The sequence below is a fragment of the Brassica oleracea genome, chromosome C5 (genome assembly GCF_000695525.1).
Source record: "Brassica oleracea var. oleracea cultivar TO1000 chromosome C5, BOL, whole genome shotgun sequence".
NCBI lineage: Eukaryota > Viridiplantae > Streptophyta > Magnoliopsida > Brassicales > Brassicaceae > Brassica > Brassica oleracea.
In genome coordinates, this window is record NC_027752.1 from 30,876,112 (window position 1) to 30,887,192 (window position 11,081).

Genomic DNA, 11,081 nt, shown 5'->3' on the forward strand with positions numbered 1-11,081 from the left:
CTCCTATCCTGCATCAACACAGCACCAATACCAACTCCGGAGGCATCACATTCGATTTCAAAAGCTTTAGAAAAATCAGGAAGTACAAGTAAAGGAGCTTGAGTTAACTTCCCTTTGAGAATCTGAAATGCCTCTTCTTGAACTTGTTCCCATTTGAACCCAACTTTCTTATTGATCACCTCAGTGAGTGGGGCTGCAATGGTACTGAAGTTCGGAACAAACCGTCTATAGAAGCCGGCCAGGCCATGGAAGCTTCTCACCTCGCCCACAGTCGTTGGACTCGGCCAGTCTCGGATGGCTTTGATTTTCTCCTCGTCCACTCTAAGCCCTTCTGCACCTACAACAAAACCTAGAAAGACCACATGATCTGTGCCAAAAGAACATTTTCCAAGGTTAGCAAATAGGCGTTCCTTCCTAAGGACCTCAAGAACGGATTTTAGGTGCAATTGGTGATCATCAAGGTTTTTGCTGTAAACAAGAATATCATCAAAATAAACCACAACAAAGTGACCAATGAACGACCTTAAGACATGATTCATTAGACGCATAAAAGTACTAGGTGCATTTGTGAGACCAAAGGGCATAAAAAGCCACTCATACAAACCTAGTTTTTTTTTAAAGGTTGTTTTCCATTCATCACCTTCTTTCATCCTAATCAGATGGTATCCACTTTTCAAGACTATTTTAGAAAAGACTCTGGAACCATGAAGTTCATCAAGCATATCATCAAGACGAGGTATAGGATGTCGATACTTTACCATGATGTTGTTAATGGTCCGACAGTCCACACACATCCTCCATGAGCCGTCTTTCTTTGGTACGAGTAGGACAGGCACGACACAAGGGCTAAGGCTCTCTCTGATATAGCCTTACTCAAGCAGCTCACCAATTTGTTTCTGAAGCTCCTTGGTCTCCACCGGATTGGTGCGGTACGCTGGTCGGTTAGGTAGAGACGCACCCGGGACGAAGTCGATCTGATGCTCAATGTCTCTTACTAGTGGCAATCCTTTAGGATTCTCATCTGGAAAAACATCAGAAAACTCCTGCAAAACATCTAGAAGTTCACTTGGAATCTCCGATGTAAAGTCAGAAGAAGAAGAAGCCATAAGAGATTCTTTATACACAAGTAAAAGAAATGGCTTTTGAGAGTAAAGAGACTTGCTGACCTGACCTTCTTTGATAAAGAAGTCAGAGTTTCTGGTAGTTGTTTCATGCTTATCCTTCTTAGGGTCGTGGTCTCGACCATTCTTAAGTTGAACTTGATCTTAATGAACCTCCAAAGGTGTCAAGGGAACCAAAGTGATTTTCTTTCCCTTGTGATCAAAAGAGTGTCGGTTTGTAAAGCCATCATGCACGGCCTTCTTATCAAATTGCCATGTCCGGCCCAAGAGAATGTGGCATGCGTCCATAGGCAGAACGTTGCAAATGACCTCATCTTCATATCGGCCAATGGTAAGGGGGACGGTCACTTGTTCCCTCACGTACTGTTCTCCAGATTCATTGAGCCACTCCAACCTGAAAGGACGAGAAAGAGGCCGACTAACAAGCCCAAGTTTCTTTACAAGGGTGTCACTAGCCACATTAGTGCAACTACCTCCATCTATGATCAAAGAACAAACTTTTTCTGAAATGAGACATCTAGAATGAAAAAGATTCTCCCTTTGTTCTTTGTCGTTGGTTTTTGGTTGCACACTCAAGGATCGGCTAGTAACCAATAGTCGACCATGAGCCGGATATTCTAGGCTGTCCTCATCAAAGATCGGACCAGAATCTTCTACAAAGGTCGAGCAGAACTCGTCAATCACGCCATCGACCTCTTTGTCGAAAATGGGGCCATAGGCATCGTCCAATGGTTTTCTAGCAACAAGGAGAGGGCCATGAGGTGGGTAATCAAGTGTCTCATCATCATCAAAGACTGGTCCAAGATCCTCCTTGTCATCTTCGGATTCTACTTCTCCGTTCTCCAAAAGAACCATCCCCTTTTGGTTTGGACACCGATTAGCATAGTGGCCAAGGCCATGACATCTGAAGCACTGATTGTCTCTGGTTCGTTTTGAAGTTTCTTCTTTCTTTTCTCTATCAACATGAGCAGGGGCATTAGTCTTAAAAGTACTATTTGTTGTGGACGAAGACTTACCCTTGTCTTGATAGTTTGTTTTGGATGCAAAAGAGGGTTTGGGGGCAAAGGACGGTTTAGAGAGGCCCTTTCTTTTGACTTGCTGTTCGATCAAAATAGCCTTGTGTAACATCTGCTCCATGTTGTCATACTCTTGAAGCTCCATACGATCTTGGATGTCACAGTTGAGACCGGTGAGAAATCTAGCCATGGTGGCGTCTAGAGATTCGTCCACATCTGCCTTGATCATGAGGATCTCCATCTCCTGGTGATAGTCCTCTACTGACTTGGTTCCTTGTAGCAAACGTCTCAATTTGTGTTGGAGATCGCGGTGATAGTGATCAGGAACAAAGCGTCTTCTCATTATCATGGTGAGCTCCGCCCAAGTATCAACTGGTCTTTCACCTGCTCTCCTCCTGTGAGTCACAACTTGATCATACCAATTAATAGCATAGCCAGAAAATTCAGAAGCCGCAAGCCTAACTTTTCTAAGATCAGTAAAATTTTGACAATCGAAAACAAGTTCAATTTTTCTTTCCCATTCAAGAAAAGCATTCTGGTCATTCTTGCCCTCAAAACTTGGAATTTTTAATTTCAATCCACCCAAACCATTATCAGCTCGATCATTTCTAGCAAATGGATTGACATCACCTTGATTTTGGTTTATAGATCCTCTCCTAGGCCAGTTGATGGACCGGTCGTCCTCATCATTGGTCTCCTCCTCTTGGATGTCATGGTCGGATCGGCTGCGTCTCCTTGGTCGATCTCTTCTGGCTCTGGTTCGAGATCGAGTTGGCCGGTTGATTTGAAGCTCATCAAGCCTCTGATGGATCTGTTCCAAACCTGTATCCAACAAGTTAGTCATAGAATCATTCAAAGCTCTCATATGTAAGTTAGACAAGCCGGCCATAGAATTTCCGGGACGGTTCCTTTCTTCTTCACTACTCATGGTTTTCCTGAAAATCTTAAACACGGAAAGTTAGATAAAACCTCACATTCTCAGGTGTTTATCCTTGCCCACACACGTGTTTCACTCAATTTTGGTAATCACACAAAGAGTTTCCCTCAAAGTTCTAAGAGAACAAACTAGATATCCCAAAATGAGAATCCCAAGTGAACCACCCAAGGGTCAAGATAGAGATATAAGAGATTTAACAAGGGGAATCCGTATTAACCACCTCCAAGGCCGGATTTCTCCTCGGCCAGCAGACTTACTCTTCCACTACCAAACCACAATTGAAAACTTTTGATATCTTTTTTCTTTTTTTTTTATTAGATCTTTCTTTTTTCTTTTTTTTTAAATGGATGGTAAATAGGGGCCAGGATTCAAGATAGAGAGAAGAACAATTTTTATGAAGAAAATGGTAGATGAGAAAGATGGAATGAAAAAAGATACCGGAAGAGTGGCTCTGATACCACTTGAAGAACCCTAAGGAACGAACACTCAACCGGATCTGATGATATGGACTCAATCCGTAAGGATTGAGAACTGATGGATCGTTTAGTGACACAAAAGGCTGCGGATGACCCAATGATACTACCATAGGTTTGAATGGCCACTTGATTTGACACACAAGTCCGGCTCAAAGAAAGGGGATTCACTCGGAGATAACCTCACCAAGAGAACAAGAATGTTCTAAGCAAAGAACAAAGAGAGAAAACTCAAAAATGAATAAGGAAAATCGCATAGCTTTATTCATGGATGTGTCTCATACTTATACAACTTGTAGTCAAAGGAAATAAATAGAAATGTATGAAAAAGAGACATAGGAAATAGATAGTTGACCAGATTTAGTCAGAGCACAGAAAAACATGTTGACTGGTCGAAATGAACCATTCGGCTACCCATGTCCAGATTCAATGTAGCCGACAGCTCGTACCGCGGTAAGGAGCAGCACGGGTTCGGTACGGTCTTCATGTTCGGATGGGAGATTCTCACGGACTGTTTGGGACCAAATGGAAGCTAAGTCATCAGAAAGCTTCAGGATTCTTGCCTTAGAAAGATTTGTAAGCTCAAAGTTCATGAACTGATCGAAGTGTCGGATCAGTTCATCAGAACGATCGCAGGTACGGTCCAAACGGCTTAAGAGAGAGAAGCCACGGTCGGTTTCGGTTTCTACTCGGTCGAATTCAGTTCTGGCTTGACTGATGGTCTTAGAATGACGAATATGACGGGAAAGGCGAGCTTCAGTACGGTTGATTCGGTCATCTGGTCGTGGGTTATCCTGAAGCTCCAATCCGGACGTGCGCGGGTCGATCCGGTACACGGCCCGATCAGTCTGTTCGGCCCGATCGGAAGACTGAACCTCAATTGAATTGTTCCGGACGTTCTGATCCTCGTACTGGTCTGATTCCATGGACTGATCCTCAGACTGGGGCACATCAGCAGTGGGGATACTGCATTCGGGGATAGCCACCTTCTCTTGATTGAAGCGGGCTATGTACCCTCGCATGGGTTCCGCTCGGTGCTGGAGGATTTCCTAGAGGCTGTCAGAGGTTTTCTCCAGGTCCCTGCTGCTGGCGAATTGCTCCACGAACTTGTCGCTGAGAACCGCGAAGGAAGCTATGGACCTGGAGGGTAAGTTGATATACCATTGCAGAGCGGGTCCGGTCAGACTTGAGCCGAACCCTTTGCACGTGGTGGCTTCGTGCGACCCCTTTGGGAGTGCTACGGCGAGCATCCTTTGTTTGTATTGGGCAACGTGGTCGTCCGGATCAGTGGTGCCGTCATACGCCTTTATGCTGGGGAACGAGAATTTCTGGGGCATCTCGATCAAGGTGATCTCATCCGTGAAGGGAGTATCGGCGTAGGAGTCAAGATTGCTCTTCCAGATGGGGGGAGCTACCCCCGGGAGCCTCTCTACCATAGACTGCATGGCGTCGAGCCTCTCGGAGAACATTTGGTGAAGGTGAGCGATCATAGGAGACTCCGCTCTCGCTATTCCGTCTGGTGCTCCTTTATCGGGTTCGGGCTCCGATTCGCTGTCTTCCACTTCATAGGTCTGAGCATCCTTAGCCTTTTCACGCATTCATGCGTCTCCTCCTGGTGCCGTAGTTGGGAGATTCGAGCCTGTCCCGGAGTTAGGTGTCTCCAGAGTCGGCATGGGGGGAATCTGAGTCCGGAATCGACGCTTCTTGTTACTTGCTGTGTTGAGGGCTTGGTTCTCATCTCGGAGGGTAAGATTCTCCGACTCGAGCTGGCTGAGCTTCTCGGTGCTCTGCTCCAGTTGCTTGGAGTGTTCATTGAGCTTCTCCTTTAGGGTCTGGAACTCCAAGGAGAGCTCGAGATTGGTCTCCTCCCGAGTTCTATGCAACCCGGTTACTGGACCTTGCTGATCATCGATTTGCCTCTGAAGTTCAGCTTCTCTCTGGGTAGCTTCGGGTAGCTCATCCTACTCGTCCACCGCCATTATCACGTAGTTTAGATTACTCCCCTCCTTCTAGCGCCAAACTGTTAGGGGGGGTTTTGTGTAGGATCTTTGTGAGTACCACGAAACGATGGACAAGGCTTAGTGTTTGGATTGGTTTCGTATGAATTTGAGAGAAATAGACTTGAAGAGATGTTTTATTGAGTAAACAAGTCGGAACTACAATGATTGGTGTATAAACCCTAGTTCTAGCCGCTTAGCTCTAATCTCTAAGTCTCGAAGTGTCGATCTCTTGCTCTAGGGTTTAGGTTCCCTTTATATAGTCTCCTCAAGGCGGGCCTTAGTCGGTTGGAGTAAGCTAAATCTTCCATATTTGGAAATATGGAAGGTTCTCTCTGTCGGCAGTTTTCCTTTTCCCGGGGGAAGGGGGAGGTTCCAGGGACCGGACCCGGAGAACTCCATAGCGGGGAACCGGGGTTCCTCTTAGCGGGGACCCAAAGGCCAGTGTCCTGCCTGGGGTTTGAAGGAATTCAATACTTGAGTATTTTTCCACAACAGGTACTTTGATTTCGACGGTTGATCCTAAAGCCTTCCATGACTTATTGGGAGAATGTTCCCTTTTAATATATCTATGTTGTTTGTTTGTTTCTGGCTGGGTGTGGCCGTGATTTATGTAGTGGGACTGGCCATGTGTGGCTTCGAATCTCTGCCGTTTACCGGCATTTTTATGAACCATACTCTATAAGAAAAGGGTTTCAAGAATGTTAGGATTTTTTGTTAAGTGAGTTGTCATCTCGCTCCTTGCCCTTTTGGGGATCGTCCTGTTCGTTGCTCGTCCGAGCTGTTTGAGAAGTTCTCAAAGTTTCGAGAGCGTTTAGATGCAGACGAAGAGACATGCTTTCAGGATCCCGTATCTTTTGAATATCATGTCTTGAGACGTTAGAGACCAGTGTGTTGGGTTTAGGGTAAGACCTAGGTTTAATTACGGCTTTAGGGAGTGCGATGACTACTTTGACTTAAGTTTCCCGTATCACTTTTGACCTGATTCCATCCCGCTTTATAGTCTGCGATATGTTCTCGGCTTACGTGACTTGTATGGTAGGAATCGAGTATCTCTTCGAGGACAATTTTTAAGTCTCCCGAGAGTGCTGACCAAAATTTCGAATTTCTTTTATAGCGTGTTATTTATCATAGTCGGATGTGAGAGGATCTATCCTTAGAATGGATCGAAATGCGTTTGTTTAGGACGTCTGACGTGCTCGGCGGGGCCAATCGACGAGCGTTTGTAATTTATAGTCGCGAACGGACTGAGAGCATGTTCTCGAAGATCTAGGCGACGTCTCGCTTATTTTTTCGAAAACATACTATTAGTGACATTTTGAGTGTCTGAGACCGGGGTCTCGTGTTCCGGTCGGTATTCGGAATGGACGGTGCGACCGAGACATGTTTATGAGGGAGTTTTTTGTGGTTGGCGGAATCTGTTGATTATGGCGATGCCTTAGTCAATGTGACGAACTTTCTTTGTTTGATAAGCTAGTGTGGAGTTGATCCATTTTGAGGTAGGACGATTTTTCGCGAGTTTCCATTTTCGGGTTCATATAATAATCGTTTAGCTCGTATACGGATGTTTTCCGAAAATATAACAAGACATTTCGCAAGATAAGAGAAATTTGAACGAAGACTTTATTTGCTGAAAAAGTTTCAAAAAATATTGAGTGCGATGCAAATATATATTTTAGAATGCGGGAATATACGAGTATTCGTATATGTACCCTCTCCCCCCTCCTCTTTTGAAGAGGGGGGATAGCTGAACTCGTCCTGCGATGAGCTGCCTATGTACCCCTTTCGAGGATCAAGCCATCTCGTAGTTCTGTTGTTTGTGCGAGTGTGTTTACTCAGCTGTCACGTTTGCGTCGATTGCATTAGTTGCGGGATCGATGTCTTCTACAGGGTTTGTCTCCTCCGGTTGGGCCGAAGCGTTGGGCTCTGAGACCGGTTGTTTCTTGGACGTTTCTTGAGTTGACGATTCTGGATCGTCTTCTTCCGTAGCGTTTTCAGTTATTGCCTGAGTTAGCTTCGCCCGTTTGGGTTTTACCATCGCGGTGGTTGTGATTTGTCTCAGCTTGTGTTCGGCCAGGAAGAAACGTCTCGACTGTTTCTGGCATCCCCAGAGCGCGGCAATTTCGTTATGAGTCGGGAACTTGATGCCTAAGTGATAAGTCGACGGGACTGCCTTCATGACGTTTAGCCAAGGCGTGCCCATAATGACATTGTAAATGGTCGGGTGGTCGACGACCGTGAAGTCGACGATCTTGGTGACTTCTTTCGCTGCAACAGTCAGTTTGATCGATCCGAGAGTCATCGACGTCGTGCCTGAGAAGTCAGTTAACGGCTTGGGCGATGGTACGACTTCTCCTAGCTAGGCGTTCATCCTCTTGAGAGTATCGCGGAAGATGACGTTGACCGTGCTGCCCGTATCGATGAGAACCCTGGCGACCTCGAGATCTCTTATCACGAGATCGATCACGAGTGGATCGCAGTGGGGTTGGTCGATCCCGCCAGCGTCTTCTTCAACAAAAATGATCGCTCCTTTTGGCAAGTCATCGGGCGTGGACCATGTTAGCGAACTCGCGCTTGTCTCTGCCTTGGACTGACAAGATTTGATGGCGGAGACGGTATCGCAGCAGTATTGTGATCCTTCGATGATCATGTTTACTCTGCAGCTATTATTGTCGTTGCCCTTCTCGTCCTGCCTTCTTCCATGCTTTTCTCCCGATAGGCTTCCTTGGAGAGAGTTCTCCGTTTGAGGAGCCTTATAGTTTCTTCGGGACCGGTCTGAATCGCGGACGAATCGCGGACGAGGTCTTTTCCGCTAGATACTTCGGCGAGTTCTCCCACGAGCAGCTCTGCAGCCAACCTAGCACCGAAAACTTTGCAGTTAACAATCGAGTGGCCGTGGGCCTGGTGAAACTTGCAGAAGGCGTTCTCGTCGTAATTTGGATTTCGGGTCCATGTATTGCCAGTCGTCCGGCTTTGCTCCGATCCGGAGTAGATGGCGTAGTTATGCGCTCCCTGTGTCTCTTCTTCCCCGCGATGGACGTTTTGTCGTTTCAAGGGTTTTTCTTTTTAGACTTCTGATCCAACCCAGGATCCTTTGACGATGTCTTCGTCAGCCTCTGCTTTTGCGACAAGACTTTCGTCTCTTCCTCGATGATTATGTATTCTATCGCTTTGTGGAGCGCGTCTTGAATCGTACGCGGTTTATCCAGAGTTATCCACTTCCTGAACTTTGACTTGTACCAGAGCGTCTTTTGGAGCGCGTCTACGACTACTTTGTCGCTTATTCCACTGACTCTAGCCATAACGGTCTAGAACCGTTTTATGAAGTCGCGGAGAGATTCGTCCTTTCCCTGGGACATGCTCTAGAGATCAACATCAGAGGTTTCTCGATCTACGAACATAGAGTACTGCTTGAGAAACTCCGAGGCGAGTTGGCGAAAACTTCCGATGAAATTTTGCCTCAGGTGAGAGAACCACTCTAGTGCTGCTCCTCGGAGGTTTTCAACGAAGAGGCGGCATTCACTGGCATCTCTTTCGCTTTCTCTAAACTTGGCTCTCCCCATCGCGATATGGAAAGCATGTAGATGTGCCCTTGGATCGGTTGTACCATCGTAAGGTGTAACCCTGATCTTTCCAGATTCCGAAACCCTAGTTCCAGTGATTCGAGTAGTGAATGGTGGTTTTCGAGATTCCTCGAGCAGTAGATCGATCTCGGGTGCGGTGCTGGTAGCGTGATGGATCTGAGATTTCACCGCTTTAACCTCTGCTACCGTTTTCATGAGATGATCGCGAAGATCGCGAATCTCGGATTTTTCTCTAGCAGATTTCTGACCTTGTCGGCATTTGCCGCGAGTGTTCAGAGTTTGCTCCTCGGCCAGTTCTTCATGTTCGTCCCAGAAGATGGCCTCTTCTTCTTCGGTCATAGGGTTATCAAACAGGGAATCGTCTTCAGCCGCACGGCTCCTTGCACGACGCAGATGCATGTCTGCGTTTTCGTCCGTAGGCTCAGACTGACTGCTAGACTCTACATCGATGTGCTCGATTTCTCCTTCTTTTTTATCTTCCGCGATAGGCACTACATGAAATGTGGGTATTAATAGCATCAGATTATAACGTTTATGGCAGTTATGCTATCTCGTATACGAACACTTGCTTTTTTTTATTGCGTTTGTCAATTTAAAACGCTATATTTGCTATCGAAGAAAAAAAATTAGCTGCGTTAATTTACTAAGTGCAAGCCAAATTTCACATTTGGCACCAAAAATACGTTTGGTAGAATTGTTTTTTAGCCCAAGTCATTTCCTTTTTACAAAGAAAAAAAAGCTTATCGTCGTTGTAGACTCTTCTTCGTCTTTCCCAAACTCCTTCATCCATGGTGAATTGGCTCCTTCGTCTTCCTCTGTGGCTCTTCGCCACCATCACATTTGCCGTCTCTCTCTCTCGCTTCTTCTTCTTATTCCCTTCGTTTTATCAATTCCAATTGCACAGAAACTAAAATTGTAGAGGTCATTGACCTAGATCTGGGAAACAACAATCTATAAGAAACAGAAGATGAATCCTCAGACAAGTATGGCTCTGCGTGAAGCCGTCATTCAAAGAACTGTCTATGTGTCTGATATCGACCAACAGGTTTGTAAAAGCTTCCACCTTTCTTCAATGGTTCTTCCACAGGCTTACGATATTCCCACTTATATAATCTTAATTTTTTTGGGTTTAGGACTTTTGTAGAGGATGGATTTGACCATCCCACAAGGCCCGAGGAATAGGAAGGCCTGGCCCGGATTAGGAAGAGCGACGGCTCGATCGGTCAGCTCAAGAGTCAGGTCTCTCGGCTTGACTCTTGAGTACTTTTAGTTGATCATCATCGACTGAAGTACGTTCGGCTCAGCGGCTGCACGGACGCCTACGGGCTTCTCGGCCCACCAGAGGAGGCCCACCAAGATGGCGTAAATTAGGTCAAGGACGAGGTATCAGGACGTCTATATAAGGGAAAGGGGAGACAACGAGAAAAGGATCCGAAATCACTGACTAACACTTGACGGCTAGATTAGGGTTTTCTCCTTTGCTTCATCTTGCCGTTAGTTGTACTCTTCCGGTAGCTCGTCGAGCCACCGGATTCCTTTCTGTCGCACTCTCTTCTTTTCCCTTGTAACCGACCGAACATTAAATCTGTCTCCGACGCCATCGCTCGCTCGCACAACTTTATCCGCATGAAAGAAGACACCAGAGCAAAGTTCGCAAAATAAGCAGCAGCGAGACAGCGATCCTCCCGAACAAACGACACCCGCCCCGAGCCTCGCCAGCACTCCTCCGGTAAAAATACCACTCAGAAGCGAGGCTACGTTAGCTCGGTCTATGATGAGGAATCTCCAAGATCAGCAGCCATCACGCGAGAGAAAGGCTGGAACCACTGGGATCGAGACTCCGCTCCAAAGCAATCAACCCCAACCGAACCAGAGAGTTCAAACTCCGAGGAGCCAAAAAAATGGTGCCTCTACCACAAAAGGGATTCCCATGACACGAAGGAATGCAAGGTC

At 46.3% G+C, this 11,081-nt stretch overlaps 1 protein-coding gene across 1 annotated transcript; it reads right to left on the bottom strand.

Moving 5' to 3' along the window:
* Positions 1-1,265: 1,265 nt before the first annotated feature.
* On the bottom strand, positions 1,266-3,065 carry LOC106344979. The gene has a single exon (XM_013784261.1). The coding sequence runs from the start codon at positions 3,063-3,065 to the stop codon at positions 1,266-1,268; it is 1,800 nt and encodes a 599-aa protein (XP_013639715.1).
* Between the last annotated feature and the right edge of the window lie 8,016 nt (positions 3,066-11,081).